The sequence below is a fragment of the Sebastes umbrosus genome, chromosome 3 (assembly GCF_015220745.1).
Source record: "Sebastes umbrosus isolate fSebUmb1 chromosome 3, fSebUmb1.pri, whole genome shotgun sequence".
Classification (NCBI taxonomy): domain Eukaryota; kingdom Metazoa; phylum Chordata; class Actinopteri; order Perciformes; family Sebastidae; genus Sebastes; species Sebastes umbrosus.
The window spans coordinates 32,048,174-32,073,957 of NC_051271.1; the positions used below are offsets into that span (position 1 = coordinate 32,048,174).

The following is a 25,784-nucleotide window of genomic DNA, read 5'->3' on the forward strand; positions in this document are numbered from 1 at the left end:
TTTGACGCTAAGGCTGTTTTCCCCTTCATCTGCTGAAGGGAGAACGTTTCCATGTGTTCACCCTAAATCTCAGTTAAAGAGATATGTAGACAAGCGTGGCCCAGTATGCAACTTACACAATGTGAAGTGGAAACTTGAAACCTCCAATACACATCTACCAAGAATGGACTTTTCAATGAAGGAGACAGATTGTCTCCAGCACTATTGAAATGAACAATATTTCCATACTCATATAGATTTTCAGTGAGGGAGAAGGAATATAGGTGAATTTATGAAATTTTAATTGTCATTTAATTTTTCGTGTGGGGAAAAAACGTATTAGACCCAAATTATTATTCATTATCTGAGGATAAAGATTCTTATTTTTTCAGATGCAATCAAACTGTGGATCAGTGGCTGCTTGTGTGGAATGTTGTGTTCAGTGACGCTTTGGCAGCGTGAGATGCTGTTATGGGGATCAACCAGATTTGTTAATTTTATTAGGATCCCAATTTGATGTTACCAGCGCAACAGCGACACTTCCTAGGGTCCATAAAAAAACAATAATACAATTTCATATGATAATGTAAATCAAAAGTTAGTGAAAGTGATATTACTAGTGCTGTAACGCGTTAACGCAAATTCGTTTTAAGGCCACTAATTTCTTCAATGCATTAATGAAATTTGCGATGTTTAGGTTGTAGTGTTTGCTCAGTTTTAAAGCTATAGAAAAGAAGATACTAACCTGTCGAGAAGGTTCTAAACGTACGCTAAATTTTGGCGAGGAAAAACTGACATGGCCATTTTCAAAGGGGTCCCTTGACCTCTGACCTCCAGATATGTGAATGAAAATAGGTTCAATGGTTACCCACTAGTCTCCCCTTTACAAACATGCCCACTTTATGATGATCACATGCAGTTTGGGGCAAGTCATAGTCAAGTCAGCACACTGACACACTGACAGCTGTTGTTGCCTGTTGGGCTGCAGTTTGCCATGTTATGATTTGAGCATATTTTTTTATGTTAAATGCAGTACCTGTGAGGGTTTCTGGACAATATTTGTCATTGTTTTGTGTTGTAAATTGATTTCCAATGATAAATATATACATACATTTGCTTAAAGCAAGTATATTTGCCCACTCCCATGTTGAGAAGAGTATTAAATACTTGACACATCTCCCTTTAAGCTACATTTTGAGCAGATAAAAAATGTAAGATTCATTTGTTATTAATCGTGATTAACTATGGACAATCATACGATTAATCGCAATTAAATATTTGAATCGATTGACAGCCTTAAACATTACATATACATGCATATGCACATAGGCTACTGAATACATTACACTGCATATAAAACTTAGGTATAGCCTAAATAAAAAAAACTCTGACTTTTTGCAGCACCAGTTTTTTATTACATGTTGTATTTTGCGCTTCTTTTTTTTAATTCCATTTCCCGTGCTTATTTCCCACAGAGCAACGGACATAAGTCCCTTATTCCCTCTCTCATTATAAAATGTGTTCACAGTTTGCACTCATGCTTCTATCTTCAAACTCGGCTCATTTTGAGTGAACTTGTGTCTAAACAATCAGCTCTCTTTCTTCTCTGTATTGTTCAAGTTTGGGTTCGCTTAGTGTCACGAAAAGTAAAGTAGGCTATCAAAGCACCACTGGCAGAAACAGAGGCCATCCAGAGCAGACTGGCAGCTGAACTGAACATCAGTTCAAGCCGTGACGCGGATCTTTTCCACTCCGGTCCGAAGCTCAAGGCTCACACACACACACACCTCTCTCCTCTCTCCTCTCGCTACTCCTCCTGGCTTCACCTCCGGGCAACACGGACTTCCATGGAACATCGTCCCTTCCCTCTTCATGGACTTTAACTGCGAGTAATCACCCCTAAGGTAACAAACGCACAAGACGCGTCTCGTCAGTGCGCCCTCTCCACTTTCTGCAACTGCAGCCAATATCTTTACGAACTGGAACTTGTCTGCGCTGCGTCAGAGGAGAGCGAATTTAACGCAGGTGGAGGTTTAATCCAACAGAAGGAGAAGTTAAATGAGGATTTGTTTTTTGGGACGACAAACAACAACAACCTTGCACTCATTTGGACTGCTGGATCTGGATCACCGTGGCTGGTTTGTGGCTGATGGGCAGCCCAGCTCCTCTAGTACTCGGCTATACAAATAAAATACCAACATGTTGACTTCGACAAATAAACGTTTTCTACAAATAACCTGTTTATTATATTAGAGAATTTTCTTCTTTCGTATATTTTTTTCGCTGCTGAATATTCCGGCAACAAGACGACCAACCAACCGGACCAGGTGCGCGTCAAACCAGCGCAGAGAAGAGAAGCGAAGAGAAGCGAAGGGAGTTGTAACAAAGAAGGCTGAAACTGTATCACGACAGAATACACTATTGACATTCAAGGTACTTCTTTTTTTTCTGGAGGAAAATATAACAAAAGCAGCAAGTTTGTCCGGAGAAGTAGAGAGGAGATGACTGCCAACAGCGTCCTCCTGCTCTTCATTCTCTCTCTCACAAGTGAGTTCTTCCATATTCTTTATACATTTGACTAAAGTATTGATGTGTGTTGTATTTAAGGGTACAGTAATGGCGTTTTCTGCGCTGTGACTAAGACATTAAGACGCTGTCCATGGTGCTGATGTACACACAACTTTTGCCATCATGCAAAAATCTGTCAAAAAGATGATTACAAATAAACAGTCTCTCTCTCTCTCTCTCTCTCTTTCTCTCTCTCCCTCCCTTCACCCCCTCCACACACGCACACACACGCACACAGAGAGAGAGAGAGAGGAAGTTGAGTTAATTCGGTCTAAGTGAGCTGCAGAAGAGATAACACACCCATAGATGAATACATGTAGTGTCCTGTGTGATCATGCACAGGTCACATTAACCATATTTGTGCTCAAAGATTATAAGTCTTTGTCATATATACTGTATATTTGTATTCTGGGGGTTCCCTTTGCAGAGGGTGGTTTAGTTTATTTATTGACTACACTGAGGGCGTTTTATGTTTTAATAATTTATTTATTTATTGTGTTGAGTTGAATGTGCTACCTATTTTGTGCCTTTTCTACCTTTTTTCTTTTCTTAAAGCTGACTGTGTGAACTGCCTCAGAATTCCAATGTACTTATATACTCATTAGGTGCAAATGGCAAATACAATTCTTGAATCTTGAATCTTTAAGTAATATAATAAGGAAAAATGCCACAACTTTTGTTCTGATTGGTCAACATTTTTGACATTTAGAATGGACACACTTTGAGCAAGTATATGTAACAGTACAACTTTGACATTTGTTTTATATCGTGTGAAAAATCACATTTTATTAACAGTCAAAATTAGGATTTTTGAAAAACGCCAACATTGTGTTTATTAAATGTTTTCCATATGACTTTTTTTACGTTGCCTATGTGTGCATATCATTGATATTCAACTTGTTATGAGTTCATAGATTACAAATACTTGATGGTGCTCCTTGTAGTTTCTGAGATACAGTCATTTTCTTATCATACTATACAGTATCTAGTCTTTGGGCACATTTAACTACTGTTTTTTCCTAAAATATAATGGAGTCTATTCCAAAAACAGTAGTGTCATGAACCCAAAGACTACATATAGTATGATAAGAAAAACTCACTTTTCAAACAAACGGTATGAACATTTATTCATATTTGTGCTTAGGCAAGCCCAGAAAAAACACTAAAAATGTCAGTTGTGGGCACAAATGGGTTAAAGGTGGCATTCATTTGATATTGACTTTTAATCAAATTCTGAGCAATATTCCACATGTCTTTGCTGTCAGTGGTTCATTAAATCTTTCTGTGAGAAATCTTCAAGCAGGTAGACTGAATGAATTGCTGCATTTTTTTGGCATGTATACGTCATTACTCGTTAAATTTTTACAGCACTAACTGCTGTAATATGTGTCACTTTAAATAAACAGGTGGGGCTTCAGTGTAGCCTACTGGAAATATTCCTTTATACAAGCAGTGCTAACCTCCTTCTCTATAGCGCTACCAAAGAGACATCTTGTCATTGTCTATCAGTGTAGCTAGGTGGGCCATTCTTAGACAATTTGACTCTAGGGAGCATACAAGGCAGTGACCTTGTCTATCTCTTTTTTTTCTCCATTCAATTATTCATTTGACCATTTATATCTCTGTGATGGTTAAATGCTATTTCAGTTGCGTTGCAGTTGCCCTTATATAAACATAAAGAAATGTAAGAAAAATAGAAATAAAGGAGTATGTAACATACGTAATACTACAACATTGTACATAATGCTACAGTATAAACACAATATATGTAAAGAAATATAAATAAGTAATACAATTATAAATGAGAATATAAGAAATATGAAATACGTACAAATATTTGCATTAACACGTGCAATATATAACAAATAACCACAGTGCAAAAAAAGTAAATACAAAATCCTTAGATGCTAGATGCTATTTAAACTCCTCTCCACATGCCAGGAATATCATTGTGGTGGAAAACCACTAAATCACATTCTTTTATTGAAGTGACATTACGTTGACTTCATTTCTTAACAGAAACAGCCACATTTGAACGTGCCAAAGGATATCACAGTCAACATGAAATAACCCATCGTGACATGACCTCAGTGTCCTTGAAAGTAGGCACATCACTGAGTGTAGCTTAGCCGCACCCTGTGCTTATTGTTGTTGTTGTTTTTTATCATATTATTCCTGTAAATGGTATAACAACATACACCGTTTTCAATAATTGTTCATGTTGCCTTGGAAAGCATTGTAGAAATGATCTTATTCAACCTGTCTTACCTATATTTGTATTAATCTGTGACATCTGATTTACATTGTTGTTTATACTAAAGAAAGAGACACAGACTCAGAGGACCCCCGTGTATCCCAAAAGAGGAGGGTGTGTTATTTCTTTGACAACAACGTTTTTTAATCAAAAGCAGCAACTTTTGCCTCACAGACGGGGTTTTAAAAACTGTGTGTAGTATTTTTAAAATTCTTGTAAGTAAAAGCAGATGGGCTCTGAATAATTTACAGAAGGCTATTTTATACCAACCGCCAAGAAAGCACCATCTCCTGTCTTTTATGCAGAACACTTTGATGTCTCCACCACTGTCCTTGAAGAATAGCTTCCTTTTAGTAACCTGACCTTGATTCAGGTTTTCTTCTATGGAGTTTTGACTTCTGCATCTTTTTCTGTATTAGCTCGTAAACTCGGCTTTAGATTTAGCTCGTAGGCTGGACTTATGTTTCCATAGGACAAAATTAACGAGACGGAAAAAAAAAATCTGAGCCATCAATGGTCGTATCTGCTCTACAAAAACAAGTGGACTCTAACAAAGATCAGGTATGACAGGCAAACATAGTCAGGCATTATTCTGTAAAATCCATCAAGGCAAAGATACCCTGAAATCTAGGTTTGAATTATTTAAACGATGTAATACACCAAGTAGGCACATAGCACTTTGCTGTGTCTTCCGCCATGTTGTTGTAAGTGTTTGTATTTCCCTGAAGGCCTGAAGACTTGACCAAACCTTGGCTAGGCAATGATGTTTGGCACCATTCCGTAGTCACAACATCTGTGTTTTAACTGAAGCTATCATGAAATATATAGAGATTGAAAAACACATCAGTCCCAATATAATAAACAATTCTATCAATTTTATATATCGAAGTCTGTTTACAGGTCTTGGGAAGGTCTATTAACCCTTTTGTGGCTCCAGAGGGAGCTGTGTGAAATCTGATAAATTGTAAGATGTGTCACTTGAGTTCAGCGTCGGTCGGGTCCGAAGACTGCAAGTTTGAAACAAGACTTGTTCAAAACCGAGTATATGGCTGGACCGTGTGTGGTCAGTCTGTGAATTTGTGTCTAAATTGTCACACAAATAGTCAGTGGTCATGTCTATAATGTTAAATCCAGCAGTACATGTCCACCAGGTCCGGCGAGGACACTAGGGGACGCGCTGCTCCACTCAACTGGCCGTTCAAGCGGTGACGTACCGTATCGTTGAACGCACCTGATTGGTCGCTGGTTTTCTGCTTGCCATTTCAAACAGGAAACAACATGGTGGCCTGCTCGTAAACTTTCTGTTATTCCGTCTAAATAATCCACCAAAATCTACTTCTGAAAACATTTTAAGTTAGAAATAGGCCATGCCACTGTTGAATCTCATTTCATTTAAGAACTAGATCACCTAGTTTGACAGCTTGGTCCAAGTTTCGTGAGACGGACGCGTCACGCTGGACAGGCTCATTTGCATAAAGGACTGTTTCCCGCCTTTTCATTTTGAAAGAGTAACAGCCAACAGGAAAATCGAACACTCGGCCGACCAATCGTGTAACTTCATCACTCAGTCAAACACTCATTCATTCACTCAGTCACTCATTGACAGACTTTTGCGTTTGTAGATCTAGCCCTCTGCGGTTTATGACTGAACTGACCTGCAGGTGGTCAAGTTGCATTGTGATTAAGAAGAATGCATGGAATAAAAGAGATAGTAAAAGCGATGTCTCTGGTTCTGCTGCATCAACTTTGATACTTTTTTTTACTGTCCATCGTGAGTTGGATAATATTATAGGAGTGCAATGCTCAATTAGTTGAGTACTCGTAAAAGTAATAGCTATTACCTCAGCTGGAATTACTCATGCATACATTAAAAAAGTATGTGGTCCAATAAATCTCAGAAAAGTTAGCTGGGACCAGCTGCCAGGCGACATGCAGAGACTCCAGGAAGCTACTGCTCCTGGCCAAGAAATAGTCATATTATCCCCCAAAACCAGCAAATTTTCATTTATACTAATAAGTTAAACAAACAAGATACTGTATATCGTGGTAATCTGTTAGCGTTAGAGGTATGGTAGGTGGATTTTGTTACCTTCAGATAGAGCCAGGCTAACTCTTCTTCTGTTTCCAGTCTTTATGCTTAGCTAAGCTGCTGTTGGCTCCTGCTACATATTTACTATACAGACATGAGAGTATTTATCTTCTCATCTAACGCTCAGCAATGAAGCAAATAAGCGTATTTCTCAAAATGTCGAGCACTTCCTTTTAAGCAACTACAACAAACATTTTTATTTTGTGTTGATTTTGGCGACCCCTGTGGACAAAGGCGGTAGTGTTTCCATGAGCACCACCGCCTCATGTCGTAAAGATCTTGATCTGGCTAGCGCGTGCAATTGATTTAGAAGCGAGTGAAAGAAAGATGCAACTTATTTTTAATACCATGTTTCTTTTTTAAACAGCTGTAGGATGCAAACGATGAGGTAGTGTATCTATTTGTGGCTATGTAAGATTGAAACTGTAATATGACGATGGTGAAACAAAGTAAACTTTGTTTTAGCCACCAGCATATATTGATGTACAACCACGTCTCATATATAAGATATGAAGAGATAAGAGGAGGAAGAAGGCCAATTCAGGTTTGGTTTTGATTCCTTTCAAATCCAGCAATTCACTCCATCTGTTGTATTACTGACCAAGGTTGACTCTTGTTTTCGCCCATGCTTTATCACTATCTCTTTTAGCTTTTTTTGTTCAATTCTTTTCTTTTTCTTTTGCCAGCCTCAGTATCAGCCATAACCACAAAATATAAAGTCAAAGGGCTGGCAGCAAAACATATTTTAGCCACCTAAAAGAAAGGCTCACCTAAAAAAATTCCATATCGGTTTAAGTGTACACTATATTCAGAATATTGTCACTTGTTTACCTTGCCGTCAGACAGCCCTTTCTGACCTGGAACTGAAAGTGTTACATCGATCTATGCTCTCCCCAAAGCCACAAGACTCCATTGAAAAAAATCTGTATTTTTAACCTCATAGAACATGGGGGTTGCTAAACAAACAAACTAACTGATCGAGGCAGCGGTAGACCAACAACTCCTATGTCCTGTGAGGTAAGATTACTGTTTTTTTCAATGGAGTCTGGTTGCTTTGGCGAGAGCATAGATAACGGCTAAATATCGCCGCTTTTTGGCCGCATAATGTTTGCATTCTGTGTCAAAGTATTCATGACAAAAACAACAGTTGAAAAAAATATATTGATGTGCGAATTACACAAATAGACTACTGAGGTTCTTACTTTATTGTAAGTCATTTATTCTCTGAAGTTAAATTTAACTGTAAAGTGAAGTTCCATTAAGTTCTAATTGATTCCCTTGCCTCTCTTGCTTTCAAGTAGCTGAAAACTCTGGTGTTCACAGTGACATGGAAACTTGAAGCAGCAGGGTGCTGTTGTAAAAAGGAGAACACCCATGCTCATTCAGCCTTCCCTTCATGTAATCTTACAAAAACAGACAATTCATGTGGCACAGAGGGGGTGAAGCATTCCAGATATTAAACGCTCTCTGCACTGTTGTCAGTTTGTTTGACAATGTAGACATAATGGCTGTGGAAGAGTGGGTAAAAAAACATTGTGCTTCTGACTTATTCATACGATCACTTTTACGTAACCAATAATTTAGGGCTGAGGAAACACAAAGCTTCAGGGTTCCTCTCACAGGGACGGATGCATGACTGGATTTTTGTTTGTTCTTTTGCTCTAAAACCCTGCAGTAAAGTGTGAGATGTGCGTCTTGCAGTCTCACACACTCACATTTTAAAGAGAACACGTTAATGCCCTCTGGTAAATTTACTTTATTTACAGCCAACTTGTTTATTGTTCATCATTTATGGTGACACTGGACTGAAGACATACTGTGATAGAGAGGACATCACGCTAGGAACTGCAACACACATGCACACATTATGTTTGACATGTCAAACCCAAAAATCAATTCATAAATGTGACATTTTTGTATTCAATGTTACAATGAAAGGGAGACACGCTCCCCTAAACAAATACAGAGCAGTAAAGCATGCAAGTGTACCCGCACTGCTGATTTGAAATGGTTTTAAAGCACTTTAAAAATAAAATGTTTTCCTGGTGTGTAGGCAGCAGGGCAGAGAATGCAGAAGAGCGGCTGGTGAACTACCTGTTGGGTCCAGAGCGCTACAACAAACTGATCAGACCAGCCGTCAACAAGAGCCAACAGGTCACCATCTCCATACAGGTGTCTCTGTCACAGCTCATCAGTGTAGTAAGTATGTTTAAATACAAAAATGTAAAAGAAAGATACTGTTTTCTGTATACCTGATAAATGACTTGACCCCATACTTCTACACAAAGATGCTCAACATTTGAATTGTATTTGATTTTAACTGGTTACATGCCAAGTCACTTTGTATTTAAGCAGTTTTCAAGAACATTTTAAGAAGTATTTAATAATTGTGAAGCCGTAAGAGAAGGGGTTATCTTCCTAAACCGGAGCTAAACTGCGTCAGAGTCATAGACTGTATATAAGAAGTGGAGGTAGTCACCGTGATGTCATCCATTGGTTTGTGGACTGCTGTTTTGGAGCCTCGAGTTCGGCGTTTTGGTCGTCGCCATCTTGGTATTTGGCTGTCGCCCTCTTGGTTTTTTGCAACCAGAAGTGACACGAGAGGGCGGAGCTAAGTACAACCATGCGCTGAATTAGACATTTTTAGGCGACCAAAAAGGTTCTAATTACCTTTTATCAACTGAAAACACACTGTGAAAGGGTTAAAGTTTTTAAGACAAAAAAATGGACAACTCCCAGACCGGACAACGCCGTGGTAGCAACCTGTCAATCAGAAGGTAGCCATGCCCTAAAGCATCCCCTGCTTTATGGTCTATTTGACTCTAAATGGGACCATCATTTACTAAATGAACATCATGCTGTATTGAAGAAGACTTGAAACTAGAGATTGAGACCATAAACTCATGTTTACAATGTTTACTGAGGTAATAAATCAAGTGAGAAGTAGGCTCATTTTCTGATAGACTTCTATACTATCAGACTTCTTTTTGCAACCAGAGGAGTCGCCCCCTGCTGGCTATTAGACAGAATGTAAGTTTAAGGCACTAAGGTATTGGCTTCACCTCTCAAACCTGGAGGTAGCCCACTACTTGTAACATGTAGTAACATTTTATACTTAAAAATGTAGTGTCATGGTCCTCATTAAAGGTGCTCCATACGATATCCAGAACATTAATATAGCATCAAACAACTATTTGCTATGTAAAGATATAGAGGAATAATGTCTACCTAAGCAGAGAATGAAATCGCTCTCCCTCTGTATGGGTTGTAATCCAAGCTTCTCCTTGCTTCGTTTACATAGCTGGGACAGCCATGGATGCTTTTAGTGCATGTTCGTGCATGTGAGCGCGTCCCACTGGCTAGCTCATGGCTGCCGCTCTGCACTGCTCTCATACGATGGTTACAACTGATAACGCCATCCTGACAGACGGTACCGTGGTGGGAGCGTAGCACCCACCCTCCGGTTCCCCCCCCACGTTAACACTGTTAGCTCTGTCAGCAGGTAGTCACTGGACCAATCATACATATTTAACATCTGTAATTAATGTAAATTTGACAATTTATAATGTGTTCTATTCTCTGAACTTTTGACCGCACGTATTTACTCAGGGTGTACACTGAAACTTATGCTTGATAAAATACATTTCAGCTCTGTATGAAGTCTACCTTTGTGACATTTGTGAAGGTGTTGGAAGGGATGCTATTTTGCCCCGAAATGTTTATGCTATTGCGTCCACTCCCTTAAGGTCTGCTTTGATATTTGGATTTGACATTTAGTGTGTTGTGCTAAACCCACTGCCAGTAGACAGCATTATAATAATTCAACCATTTATAAGTAAGGTGAAATGTTATTGAAATAATCCTCGTTGTATGACAAGCTGACTATTGTTTTCTTATAGAATGAGAGGGAACAGATAATGACGACCAACTTGTGGCTGTTTCAGGTACAGTACAGTATTTCTAACTGCCCAATGCACGTACAGTGTTAAATACAGTATGTGTTTGTCAGTAAGGGAGTTTATAAACTCTCTCTCTATGCAGGAGTGGAATGATTACAGGCTGAGATGGGACCCAGAGAAGTACGAAGGCATTAAGAAACTACGAATACCATCCAAACACATCTGGCTTCCTGATATAGTGCTCTACAACAAGTAAGTATGTGCATGTCATCCCACCATATTTGATTTAGGTTCAGCCTTTCAAAAACAACAGTTTCACCGTTACTCTCCCGCACGCACCTGTAACGGGGCGGTTTAGCAGCAATCCAACAGCACCATAAATTACATTTATATAAATATACTGTAGATAATAATGAAGGCAGTGGGAGATGAGGACAGACCAGTGTGTATGGCAGCTGACAGTACGAGACCCAACAAATTAAGAAGACCTTTAGAAACATTACATCCCAGTCACGTCAATAAACAAAGTACTATATATATATATATGTATATATATATATAGCAACACAGTCTCACGGCAGTTCATGAAATAGTCACGAAATTTTATCAATTTGATTCTTGTACATAGACACAAATTTCCCTATTTTTTTCATGACGCTCAGCATGACTTTCAACAACATAGTTTTTGTGCGTTTTCCTACAAATGTCCAGCAACACGTGACTCACTTAAATAAAACGACTTGGTTAGGTTTAGGAATAGATTGATTTGCTTAGGCATCAAACTACTTATTTAGGTTTAGGAAAAAATCGAGTTTTGGGTTAAAAATAACTCCAGTTGTGCTGTAACTTAAGTACGGACGTTACGTGACAAATAAATCAACTTTGACTTGTGGATTCACATGGGACACAAACACCAGTCTCCTGTATGAGCGTCCTGTGTTTTTTCCATCCACCCTGAACTCCTCCCTACTCGGCGTTCGCCGCTCTCTATATTGCCCGGTTCACGATTACAAGTCATCACGAAAAAAAAATTGAAATTCATGTCTATGTACACAAGTCAATACATTAAGTTTTGTGACTATTTCATGAACTGCTGTGCGACTGGGCTGTATATAATTAATGTCATCTGAAGAAATAGATTATTATTTTACTACTTTTTTTTCCTCCAAAGGGGGGAATGACAGGAAAAGTTTGAGAACCACTGGTGTAATGAAAGAATGCAACTACATGTACAGCCTGTTTGTATGTGTGTGTGGATATTAGCGGATTACAGTATGGAATTAATGGAGTTACAATGATCATTCTACAGTAATAAGAGCTTTTCCAACAGGGTGTTACAAGCAGAAAATCTGATGCTAAAATAAGCAGGTTTTTCTATGGGGATTTTGTAATTAAAATGTTATGCATTTGCTCTCTTCCAAGCCCTGGTTTTTGCTGAGGTGAAGGGGATTAGTGAGTGCTTAATCAATGTCTGCTTTTAATATGACTTCAGACAATCATGGGAGAGAGTTTGGGTTTGTCTGATTATTATTATTACAGTGAAGGGAAAAAAAAAATCTACAGTGCTTCCTCAAAAGTTAGCTGCCTTCAAATATGTCTTAATTGCAATCCATCCTCTTTCTAATGTTCCATCTCACCCACAACCTCTCACAGTGCTGATGGCGTGTACGAGGTTTCCTTCTATTGCAATGCTGTGGTCTCCAACACAGGAGACATCTTCTGGCTTCCCCCGGCCATCTACAAGTCGGCCTGCGCCATCGAGGTGCAGAACTTCCCCTTCGACCAACAGAACTGCACCCTCAAGTTCCGCTCCTGGACCTACGACTACACAGAAGTGGATCTAATCCTCACGAGCGACTTTGCCAGCCGTGACGACTTCACGCCAAGCGGAGAGTGGGACATCGTCTCGCTCCCGGCGCGCAAAAACGAAGACCCCCATGACATCACCTACCTGGATATCACCTATGATTTTGTGATCAAGAGGAAGCCGCTGTTTTACACCATTAACCTGATCATCCCGTGTGTGCTGATCACGTCGCTGGCCATCCTGGTGTTCTACCTGCCGTCAGATTGCGGGGAGAAGATGACGCTGTGTATCTCAGTGCTGCTGGCACTCACTGTGTTCCTGCTGCTGATATCAAAGATAGTGCCACCCACCTCTCTCGCAGTGCCACTCATAGGTCAGTCATATTTATGTGTGTCTATGTGCATCTGTATGTAGTTAGGGGTGTGAACCATTACCTACAGATGAGGCGACTGTGGCTCAGAGGTAGAGCAGGTCATCCAGCAATCGAAAGGTCGGTGGAAGTATCCTTGACTCATAGGTCATTCATATTTATGTCCCGAAGGCTGTGCCGTCGGGGTGTGAATGAGTATTTAGATTTGATCCTGATGGAAATGGCAGCCTTTGCCATCAGTGTATGAATGGGTGTGCGAATGGGTGAATGCCGACATGTAGTGTAAAGCGCTTTGAGTGGTCGAAAGACTAGAAAAGCGCTATATAAGTGCAAGGCCATTTACCATTTACCATTACAGATGAGTCATGTCAGATGAGAATTAAATCAATTGGAAAAACCTCCAAACAAATGTAAAATATCTCAAGATCTCAGCTATGCTCCAATACAATTTTAGTAAGTAACTTTTTGATTTCTTTATCGAAGACACTGTTTAAGATGTTAAGACCAGAACCAAACATAATAAACATATCCTTCAGTGAGATTTTGCTTAAAGAAACCAATATTGTTAAGCTATTATCAGTGGTGATTTTGACTGCTTTTTGGGGTGCTTAATCACCCCTAAATAATGTTCCAAAGTTAGGCAAAATTTCGGTGAGGGGAAAACTGGCATGGTCAATTTCAAAGGGGTCCCTTGATCTCTGACCTCAAGATATGTGAATGAAAATGGGTTCAATCTCATCTTTTCTCTCTTTAAGGTAAATACTTGATGTTCACCATGGTGCTGGTCACTTTCGCCACTGTGACCTCGGTCTGCGTCCTCAATGTGCATCACCGCTCCCCATCCACCCACCACATGCCCGACTGGGTCAAACGCTTCTTCTTAGTCCGCCTCCCCACCTTCCTCTTCATGAGGCGTCCAGGCTCTTCCAATGTCCATGATAAACTCCGCAGGAAGTACGCCAACCGGAGTACCGTCGGGAAAAACAATTCCCAGAGCGGCACCGGCAAGAGGCAGTATTCCAACATCGGACTCGGTGGGGTCCGAACAGATGCCGACTCTTTCTACGTGAATGAAGACTTGGCACGCAAGTTTTGCTGGAAGGTGGACGATATCCCAGATGGGGGCGGCGGGTTTTCAGACTTCCGGAAGCCTTTGGCTGTTCAGTGGGATGCAGATGTGGAGGAGGCAGTGGATGGAGTGAGATACATCGCTGAACACATGAAGACAGAAGACTACGATGAACGGGTGAGGAGATAAAGCCATGGTTAAAGGAATAAATAAGTGATGATGAGCAGGAAGAGATAGGATCAAAGGATGAAAGAAAGGGAAGACAGAATATATTATTGGGAAGAATGAGGGAAGAAAAGAACTTTAAAAACAGATTATGGAGATGGATGATGACAAAGATGCAACAGGGAGGAATAAGGAGATTTGCACAAGAAATGAAGAGGTTATCAGGGCCAGATAAGACACGAAACATGCCATGTCTTAAATCATTCAGTGTTTGCTTTTGTTCTTCTGTGACATGTTTCCAACCTGTCAACCATCGAATTCTTTCTGAAAATATCAGATAACCTCAAAAAGCCCTCGTACAAACACAAACTGACTGACTAACCCCAGATTTGTGGCTCTGGGCTTCTAAACTTCCACCAAACTCCCACACTTAATAAATATTACAAACAAGATTTGCAGTTTTAATTGCTCATGGCGAATTCTTCATTAAAGCTGCCTCTCTTCCTTTCGACTGCAGTGCAGTTAAAATTATACCCTGATATGCATTTGATGTCCTAGAAGCTTCATAGACGCAGCAGCAGTTAATACAACACTGCTTCTAATCATTAATGCTAAGCTAAAAGAGTTAGCTCCTTGTTTTGGTTAAAAACGCAGTCACCGGCTGACTTTATGGTCTCCAGCTGACTTGTATTAAAACGAGAACCCAATAACAGTGGTCTTAAATGTGCACTTGATGGCTGCATATGATATTGTTCTAAAAGATTGAAGATAAAGCTAGATGTCCCAGGCAATAAGAAGCAATGGAAATAAAGTGGCAGCATTGTTCTTACATTGCAGTGGTTAGTCTTAGAATTATGCGTATGATAAGGGAAAATGTAATATCAATAACCCTGTCTGACTGCTTAGCTTACATGGTTGCTCGTATTTTTTTCTTTTAATATTACAAGAGACAATTTCAGAATTAGGACTAACCGATGTGTTTAGCAAACATGAGGCTGTCTCATGGTAATGTTGGCTGGGGCTGCTGCAGTTTAAACATTCAGGACAGAGCTTCTAACATTACGTTAAACTCTGACAGCAACCAGAACCGGCTTTCAGACAGTGGGGAAACAACACCTAGTTGATGTTGCTGTAACGGGTCTTTTATATTTTACATCAAACTAAATCCAACTAAAGTTGTTTAGATGAGCGATTCTCGAGAAAGCTTCAAGCCTTGGACCTGGGAAGAAATGCTAGGTTACTACTGTGGGTAGGAAGCTATTTACTGTGCAGTTGCTAAGCTATCATTGGATGGTCACAGTTTGGGGGAAGGGTCTAGCAAACGATCAATTGTAAAATAGGTGGATTGTGAGCACACAAACCTTTAGAGACCCCTCACCGAACTCATGTTTTTCTTACCCAATGACTTAATATATGGTGTTTCCCTGAAGGTCTGTTCCTAAACGCACATGGGCCTATAGTTTATAGTCATGATTTGATCTGTGTCAATGACCTGTAATAGTCTAAACTGGTTGGTTTGGTTCCAGATCATTCAAGACTGGAAGTACGTAGCCATGGTGATAGACCGTCTGTTCCTGTGGATCTTCATCCTGGTGTGTGTGGTGGGAACTCTGGGGCTCTTCATGCAGCCGCTGTTCCAAAGCTATAACACACCCAATGCTGATGACACAGAGTGAGTCACATACACACTGAAACACACTTTAATATACATCGCAACACACCTCTTACAGTAAGTTGGCAAAGATTGTCATTTAATTGTCAAAAATGTAAAAAGAAAGATACTGTTTTCTGTATACCTGACCCCATGCTTCTACACAAAGATGCTCAACATTTGTATTGTATTTGATTTTAATTGGTAGCATGCCAAGTCACTTTGTATTTAAGCAGTTTTTAAGAATATTTTAATAAGTATTTAATAATTGTGAAGCCGTAAGAGAAAGCGTTATCTTCCTAAACTGGAGCTAAACTGCGTCAGAGTCATAGACTGTATATAAGAAGTGGAGGTAGTCACCGTGACGTCACCCATTGGTTTGTGGACTGCTGTTTTGGAGCCTCGAGTTCGGCGTTTTGGTCATCGCCATCTTAGTATTTGGCCGTCGCCCTCTTGGTTTTTTGAAACCCGAAGTGACACGAGAAGGTGGAGCTAAGTACAACCGAACGCTGAAGTAGACATTTTTAGGCGACCAAAAAGGTTCTAATTACCTTTCATCAACTGAAAACACACTGTGAAAGGGTTAAAGTTTTTAAGACAAAAAAATTGACAACTCTCAGACCGCACAACGCTATGGTAGCAACCTGTCAATCACAAGGTAGCCACTCTCTAAATCATACCCCGCTTTATGGTCTATTTGACTCTAAATGGGACCATAATTTACTAAATGAACATCAATCTTTATTGAAGAAGACTTGAAACTAGCGATTGAGACCATAAACTCATGTTTACAATGTTTACTGAGGTAATAAATCAAGTGAGAAGTAGGCTCATTTTCTCATAGACTTCTATACTATCAGACCTCTTTATGCAACTAGAGGAGTCGCCCCCTGCTGGCTATTAGAAAGAATGCAAGTTTAAGGCACTTCCACATTGGCTTCACTCAGACCCGCTGGCCACTGGTCAACTCCCAGCAAAGTGGATGAGATAATGGCGGGTTTTCAACCTTTATTGTTGCCTGATTGCTGATGCAGATTAATTGGTCCTTGGTTGTGATACAGTATGGTGGAATCATAAAACATCTTGTCATTTATGATAAATGATTGTTTATGGCAGCCTAAATCAGATGAAAAAGTGTTGATTATTGCTTTGACATTTTACAGTTTGTTTTCACCCTCTAACAATTTGCTGACAATTGCAGGAATTGATAAGAACCAGAATCAATGTGCAAAATCAGAAGTGATAATGTCTAAACTATAGAGTGCTACAGGAATGAGTCCTAAAACCAGGAAATGAGTTCGCATTTTAGCACTTCCAGTTCCCTCGTCTGGAAATCAATGGGTCTTTTCAATGGGTTTTTAGTTAGACGCCTGAAATAAGGTCTGTGGTTAACACAAGCTGAAGAGATTTTAACGTTTTGTTCTATGACATAAAATACATTAATAAATACCCCACTTGTGAATTTTGAAGCCTTTATGTGTCTTAAAAAACAATTGGCTAAATGAGACCAAAACGTCATCACGCCGACTCGTCCGCCTTTACAGCCTCATTGTGTACACTTGCGCTCATGCGACCGTGGTGTAGTTTCTTCATAGCCTAACATTAGCTTTTTACTTCTGGCGGTTCCATTTACACTTCAAGAAATCATAGAAGTGGTGTTCATTTGTGGAGATTATCTTGCTGAACAAAATGTGTATCATAAGCGTGTGTTTGCCACAGAGCTTATTTTCAGCAACAATCCAAAAATCAATGGAAAAATCCAATTGTTTTTTTTGTCGAGGGAACCAGGGCAATGCTAACTTCCTGGTTGACCTACAAAAATACTTCAACCCTGTAGTAGTTATTTCTGGTCATGCTAACTAAAAAAATCTCTTCAAACATTTCCTGGGTGCTTTTTGCAGAATACAATATATCTTTGTTTCTCTTTCTATTTACTATTTTGTGTTTTTCTTTTCATAGGTATGGAGATTTCTAGGATTTCTGTGACATGAGATAGAAAAACCGACGAATATTCATCTCTCGTTTAACTGTAACTTAGAAGCTGCACAGGTCTGGCTCTGATCGGTCTTTGCTGGTTGGATCTGATACCAGCCTAATCAATGCAGCCAGCTACATTGGTTGCGTTTGCAACAGTGGAACTCAAATAAAAAATCATACTGGGACACTTTTTTTTTTTTTTTAAACTGCATGGCTTCTATTTCTGATGGACTACGCCTCCATCCATGCTCCGCCATCATCACAGGCATGGCAATCTTGATTTACTTTTTATAACTCAAAATCTGTGCAACGTCTAACAAGATGACATTGTCATGGAGCCAAGATGGTGCCTGTGCACAGTTTCTGACACAACATACAAGACAGTTGCGGACTATTCTCCCAAGAACAACCACAAACCACAAAAAATGCTGGTAATTTGTTGTCTTTGTTTCATTTTGGACTGTCTGTGCTGCGGATGGAACAGTTGGAGCTCTTATGTGAAATGGAGGCACAAAGGTTCATTACACATAACAGCGACTATAAGACCACCAGGTCTTCTCTCCTCAGCAGCACCACTGGTGTGAACAAAAAGAAGAAGAAATTATACCATTTGTTCTTGTTGGAACAGTACAATGGACCATAATTTCTCCTTTTTCAAACCAAGCTTTCTTGTAACAACGCAAGGACAACTTGTCCTATCCACTTTTTCTCTTCATGAAAATATTAATGCATCATCTCTCTTGCTATGTCCTTTTCCATGTTCTGCTTCAGAGCTTTGTGCCTCATATCCAGCATCCACCTCCCAAGCACTGTTGTAATCCTTAATGCATTGTCTTATTTTGAAGAATGTGTATTCTCTTCTTGCTTTCTCTCTCACATGTTTGGTTATTCTCCCATTTTATCTCTTTTGTGTTCCATATCATATCACACACAGTGTTAAGAATAAATATGACACTGACTGTACTGTATTACATGTTGAATAAAAAGCTCTGTATTTTATGTGTTTGGCCAGTGCTGTTCCCTCAGTCACATGTTCTCCATGGTTTCTTCCTCACATCTTGTCTCTTTATTACTTAAGGCCCTGACACATTGACATTCAGCATGTTGAATCGGTGGCGGAGCTCGTCAGTGAGAGAAATCCGTCTGATTGGCTGTTCAGCTTAAGCGAATCAGTGCACGAAAAGAGAAATGGAAGTGAAGAAAGCAAGCCAATGAGTAAAGTCAAGAGGACACACACAGAAGGCTCTTGTCATTCTTCATTTTCATCTCATCTCATCATTCTAATACACAGATATTTTCACATATACATGGCCAACTGGAATGAAGCTACAGTAAGTGGTGAGTGAGAGTGGAGTTTCATGTACGTATCATAACCATATATCCGCCGTCCTCTGTCTTCCGGTTTCCCTTTTTGAATGACGAATACAGACAGAGTTATTTCATCTCACGCAGACGCAGAACGTACGTGGTAGTTGGCCGTCGGCTGTAGTCTTTGCGGTGTGTTCGAGTGCAACCTTTTGGCCAAGACAAAGGCGACGTGAGGCGATTCAACGCTCGGCCTTCGTTGTCGCTAGTTCGTTGATGTTGAGTTGGTGTGTCTGGGCCTTTAAAGGACCTGACCCACCAGGTGATTTGTTACTAGGGCAATCAAAGTTAACTCGATAATAACGCATTTGCACAAATTAATTTTAACAGTACTAATTTCTTTAACACATTAACGCAAATTGCGATTTTTTATGTTGTAGCGGGCTCAGTTTTAAAGCTAGAATGAAGATACTGGCATCATATGAAACTAGAAAACCATGTCATACTAGTTTGCCGTGAAGGAGGATATATAACGCTCTGAACTTATGTTAAATTTTGATGAAGAAAAGCTGGCATGGTCATTTTTAAAGGGGTACCTTGACCTCTGACTTCAAGAAATGTGGACGAAATGGGTTCTAAAATTTATAAACTAAATATTTTATAATTCACAAAAAATTATGAAATAACATCAATTATAGCGTTACTAATAATTAGTAAACTTTATTAATTATTTCATTGTTTGTTAACAGTAAAATATTAACTAAGTTTGATTAATTATCAATTTACCATTTATAAATGATGGTTATTAAAAAGTGTTACCATTATATTTATATATTTTTTTCATACATTATTTTGTCGTCACAGAATTTTTTTAAAAATATATTTTTTTTAAATTTAATTTTATATTTTGCACACCCTTTTTGACATAGAGCATCATTTTACAAGATCAGAATCTTTTAGACCTTGCCCTCATGTTACACCCAAAGGCGAGTCTATGTGCTATATAGCACACAATTCAGCTGTCTGGCCAGACTCACTCTGAGCTGAACACTGACAGCAGGAGCTCTGCACTTGAGGGTAAATATAGTTGAACCACTCTCTCAGTAAGAGAGAGGAGGGGAGAAACTATTAGTGGAAGAGAAATCATTTTATTGCTTTTGTGGACGGGATAACTGACATTGTTAAAAGACTCGGCTGAGTCCTGACAGGACGGGATAAAAGGAGGTGCTCAGTACTCAGAAGGGGGCAGACGGGGTTGGCAGAAAGCAGCACAAGTATTTTTATACTTTTCAAAAGTCGGTATAATGACACTAATGTGTCATGTGCTTTATCTGGATGACCTCAAATACATTTTTAACTTTTTCCCAAACTTGTTTTCATCATGTGTTGATCAAACAGCATCGGCAGACAAGCAGTTGTGTGTGTTTTGCGCGTGTGTGTGAGGTCTTGTGAAGAATGTATGTGTTGCTTTGAAGTACATATCCAGACAGCATGCATTTGTCCTGTTTAAAAATGTATTAACGTTGGTCTGCATTACTGGTGAGTTAAAATGAGCCACAGGAACAATGTATGGATATGTTTTTGTTTTGCGAGAGTGCGCACACACACACACACACACACACACAAAACCCCCTTTTAAGCCTTTCCACTGGTCAGTGGATCTATATCTGAAGTGGAAAGAAGGTTGAATCCACATGCAGGGTCACATCCTGTTAATGGACATTCTGGTTATTATGTGTCTATGTGTGCGTACGAGAAAGCATCCTTCCTCAGTCTGACAGAAGGGGAAATGTGCTCGACAGCACTAATGCGCTTTTCTTCCATTGGAGGCGTGTGTGTGTGTGTGTGTCCGTGTATTTGCGAGTGCATGTGCCCAAATTTGTGAAGTCCATCTGCCAACGAAAAGGTGATATCAGGTGAAAATAACATCACCCTCCAACTGTCAGCAGCCTCCGAAGACAGAGCACACTGTTACTTTTTATGTACTACTGCTGAATGAACACGCACACACATAATACACTATGATTTAACTGGCCCAAATCCTTTATCTCAGCAAAAGTGAAGCACTGATTCCTGAAGTCAGCACATCAGCAAAAATACTGTGAGCCTCTGCTGCGGTGGACAGCTATCGACAAAACGCATATTTACTGTGCCCCATCTGGTTTGCGTGTGTGTGTGTGGGTGGCTGATATTTACCAGGTGTCCCACCCTATCAATATGAGGTCGACTGGAGCATAAAGGTGACAGATGTGACGTTAGTGTGTCTGGCAGAAAGGCAGAAGAGGTCAGAGCAGGCCAGCTGTCATACTGTAGTATTACATTGTTTAATGTAATGTTGTGTGCAACTTAGCCAATACATCAGAAACACATTACCAAGCTGGCCCTTGGATTATCATAGGCTATTTTATCCATGAGTACGACAAAAAAGGTAACAAAATATGCAAGTAAATCTGTAACTACATATTTTTCACAAGAAAATGTGTTAAAATCATATGTGCAATTCATATAAGGAGAATACTGTTGGCTGTAAATGCTTGATTGCCATTCTGTATTGCTGTAAGTCGGAAAACAGTAAGAATTTATGAATGCCTTTAAAACTCACTCGTAAAGAAATGAGGCTTGCAAATCAGTCACTTAAACAATGCAAATCATTATTTAGTATATATTTGTAAAATATGAGCAATAGTTTAACACTGTGATTCCCAACCAGGAGTAATTGTAACCTTACCCCAGCGTGTACCTCTGTGCAACGATTGTGGAATAGCTCAACAAAGGAAAATGATAGAGGAATTATGATTTGATTAAACAAATGTATAGAATAAACAGGTTCCTCTATGGCCTCCGGTGCTCCTAATAACATCTGCAAGATTTCAACGTGCCCAAAGGAAAACAACCAATCAGAGCAGAGGATTCTCTAATGCAGCTGTAAATCTAAACAGTACACTGAAATATGATTCTGAAAACATTTGAGGAGAGAAATAAGCATTACAGTAACTGAATCTTGATTCATATTTAATCAGCGCTGCCTAGTTTGACCGTTTGATCAGAGTTTGACTTTCACGGTGATATTTTGCAAATGCCATTAAGAGCACAGGAGGACACAGAGGGTCGTGATTTTTCCACAGATTATCTGTCTCATGCACTACTTGTCAGGATATATGACAGTTTTATAAAAATAACTTTGTATTATATTTGCTCAAAGTTACCAACTGCAGCTTTAAGTGTTATGTGCGAAACTAACAACAACAATAAGCTAACTTGAGTCACTGCATTAATTTCTCTTCCTACTGTGACTCTGATTTCTGAATGGTGTCACCGTTTTTCACAGAGCAGCACTTTTCCAGGACACTGCTTTTTAACTGATCTCTCTCCATCACTCCTTCCCCTTGTACACTCGCCCATCTGATCTCTGCTGCAGCATTAATTTAAGTGAACCCAGCTTTTCAGATCAGCAGTTTTTGTCCAACACACACATGTAGGCTACGCACTGAGCCTTTTATCCATTTGTTAAGGTACAGTAGCTGTGGTGACTGAAGTGCATTTGCCACTTTGTCAATGGCTATATCTCCCGGTGAATATCCAGCATGCTGTCACGCAATAACGCAAACTGCTTTCAAATTCCAATGATTAGCTCTGTGGAAAATAAAGCACTGGTATAAGCCAAATATTACCTGAAGGGGTCATGACTAGACATGGGCAGCTTAAAGGGATAGTTGGGGTGTTTTGAAGTGGGGTTGTATGAGGTACTTATCCATAGTCAGTAGATGACGGTCGGCACTTCCCCAGTTTGGAGAAACAGAGGGCACGGATCCAAAGTAATATACTGCTGTGGACGGGGCTGGCTGCAAAATGTATTTTAGCCACCTAAATGAAAGGCCCACCTAAAAAAATCAATATCAGTTTAAGTGTACGCTATATTTAGAATAGTTTCACTAGTTTACCTTGCCGGGAGACAGCTAAACAGTCTATGTTTCTGACAGGGAACTGAAGTTGTTATTTCTACTCTCGCCAAAGCAACCAGACTCTGTGAGGTATTAATTTGACCTCACAGAACACGGGGGTTGCTGGTCTACCGCTGCCTCAGTTGGTTAGTCTGTTTTTTTGTTATTGTGTGACATTGGATAGTTTGGATTCACCAAAGTCACAAGTCACAACAAACACAAGACATTCATCCAGGAGACCACTGTTCGTATCCGTGCATTAAGTTTCAACTTTCACGTCACAATCAGATGTTCGTTCGTGTCTCGTGTTCACAACGTTCAGTTTCATTTTCACTGTATAAACGTAGTAGTTTTAAGCCCAACCATGTATTTTTTTCCTAAACCTAACTAAACGGTCTTGTTGCCTAATCCTAAAGGAACACCAACGGGCGTGACAAAGTGTCGGTATGTGACGAGTTAGTATATGTTTCATTGTTTCATTTGCCTTAAAAGAATAGTTGAAGGAATATGCTTTTAGCCTTCTTGCCAAGAGTTAGATGAGAAGGGCGATAGGCTACCACTCATGTCTGTGTGTTGAATATGAAGCTACAGCTTGGGGACGGCTAGCATAGCTTAGCATAAGAGCGAAAGCGGGGGGAAACAGCTAGCTCGGCTCAGTCTGAAGGTACGCAACCTCTCGTAAAACAACAACGTGTCGATTTGTGTACAGATGGAACAAACAAGATAAAACGTGTTGATTAGTGATCTTTATTGGTGGTGGTGGACAGATTTTGTTACCTCTGGACAGAGCCAAGCTAGCCGTTTTTCCCCGTTTCCAGTCTAAGCTAAGCTAACCACCTGGCTGTAGCTTCATATTTAACGGACAAACATCGAGAGTGGTATTGATCTTCTCATTGGCATGAAAGTGAATAAGCGTAATTCCCAAAATGTCGAACTATTCCTAGTATTCCCTATTATTTTAACTTGAACAATAATCTTAAGCAAAGCCGTTATTATCAACTTATCTTATGTAGGCATCCAACTTATGCTATTGTCAAATAATGCAACACAATCTCACAGTTCGTGAAATAGTCACGAAATTTAATTTATTTGATTCGTGTACATAGACATGAATTTCCCTTTATTTTCATGACGCTCAGCACGGCTTTCAACACCGTATTTTTACTACTTAGTTAGGTTTAGGAATAGATCGACTTGGTTAGGCTTAGGCAACAAAAGTTAAGTTTAGGAAAAGATTGCGATTTGGGTTAAAATAACACTGTACATGGCGTAACTTAAGTACGGAAGTTACGTGACAAAAACTACTTTGTTAGCTTAAGGAAAACATCGCAGTTTGGTTTAGAATAACTCCGGAAGTGGCGTAATTTAAATACGGAAGTTACGTGAGAAACAAATCAACTTTGACTTGTGGTTTCACACGGAACACGAATACCGGTCTCATTGGCGAAAATCCAGTGTTCTTTGACCCACCTATCCAACCCGACCTCATCCCCACGCAAGCGTTCGCTGCTCTCTATACTTTCAGGTTCACAAATACATTTTGTGACTATTTCACGAACTGCTGTGCGACTGGGCTTGATAATTTTTATTTTTCTCATACGAACCACCACTTAATGGATATTCCGCCATGGAAATAATCTCCAGTACTCACTTTTAACTTTCTTCTTATCAACATGACAGGATGCCTCAAACCACACAACAGCCATCAGATTTACTGTATATTCTCATCCCTGTGATGTTTGCCAGTGTTAACAGAGGTCTGCATCGTGGTGGATAATCCGGCTCCCTGCGTTGCTAAAGTTTCCTAAGGTTGCTCTCTTAAATAAGCACGGTTTGTCAGGCACCCCTGCAGTCATCCAGAGGGCTCGTTCTGCTCCGTCTACCCGCGCTGGGGCCCGAGGGCGGAAACACTACTGCTCCTTCACTCACACTCCACCAAACCTGGACACGTGCCAGGCTGCATCTCCGTGGCCCATTCCTTCTTTGTCTTCCCTTTTATTAACCTCTCCTTCCCCTCGTTCTTATCCTCCTCCTCCTCTCTCTGTTTCTGCTCTTCCATTCCCTTACTCCCCCCGCCCCCTTTTCAGTCTGTTGTAAATTGCGTGTGGAGAAATGGAAACTAAAAATACGCCAGTGATAAACCCAATTATCTGTCCTTTTTCACGCTACACGCCCAAATAGCTTAGAACATGTGACAGGCTGTGCGCCAGATACCAGCCTTCAGTGTGCATTCCTGTGTGTTTGTGCGCCTGCACCTGAGCTGAGTGAAGTAATCTAACAGCTTCAACTCACCGCTCTTACCAGCGTGGAACTACAAATCAACTGACCGCAGCATTCACGCTCGCTGTAAGAAATTGAAATTGATTTTTGATACAATTATTATTTTGGACTAGAGAAGTTTTGTATATTCTTCAGTGTGAAAAAGCCAAGATAAAGTTGTGCCAGTGCAGCAATAGGCTACTCCCTGATGACCCTGCAGTATTTTACTTTCTGAGTTTTCGCTGTGTCTTTGTGGCTCCTCTAGATATTGCCTGCTAAGCATGATGGCTTAAGTCAGCTTGTCCCACAGGATAACCCACTTTCAGGAGCACACAATATTTGATCGCTGTGCGCGTCTGCTTGCATTTGTGTGTGTGTTCGGCCTGAAGATGACCAGAAAGGACACCAGCACAGAAACTCCGCACTGAGAAATAAATTCAAGACGGCCCGG

At 40.0% G+C, this 25,784-nt stretch overlaps 1 protein-coding gene across 1 annotated transcript; it reads left to right on the top strand.

Annotated features, from left to right (window-relative positions):
- Window positions 1-1,650: 1,650 nt before the first annotated feature.
- On the top strand, window positions 1,651-18,827 carry chrnb5a (cholinergic receptor, nicotinic, beta 5a). Its single transcript, XM_037765645.1, has 8 exons — window positions 1,651-2,526; window positions 8,944-9,089; window positions 10,790-10,834; window positions 10,932-11,041; window positions 12,443-12,969; window positions 13,722-14,212; window positions 15,727-15,872; window positions 17,811-18,827. Exons 1-8 carry the CDS (start codon window positions 2,481-2,483, stop codon window positions 17,824-17,826), a joined length of 1,527 nt encoding a protein of 508 aa, XP_037621573.1. The 5' UTR covers window positions 1,651-2,480; the 3' UTR covers window positions 17,827-18,827.
- Window positions 18,828-25,784: the final 6,957 nt, after the last annotated feature.

Excerpts from the sequence above, each read along its gene's own strand:
- chrnb5a (XM_037765645.1), top strand. The coding sequence starts at position 2,481 with ATGACTGCCAACAGCGTCCTCCTGCTCTTCATTCTCTCTCTCACAA. Across the intron at positions 10,835-10,931 it reads CCAACTTGTGGCTGTTTCAG|GAGTGGAATGATTACAGGCT; the intron begins GTACAGTACAGT and ends CTCTCTATGCAG. Across the intron at positions 11,042-12,442 it reads GATATAGTGCTCTACAACAA|TGCTGATGGCGTGTACGAGG; the intron begins GTAAGTATGTGC and ends AACCTCTCACAG.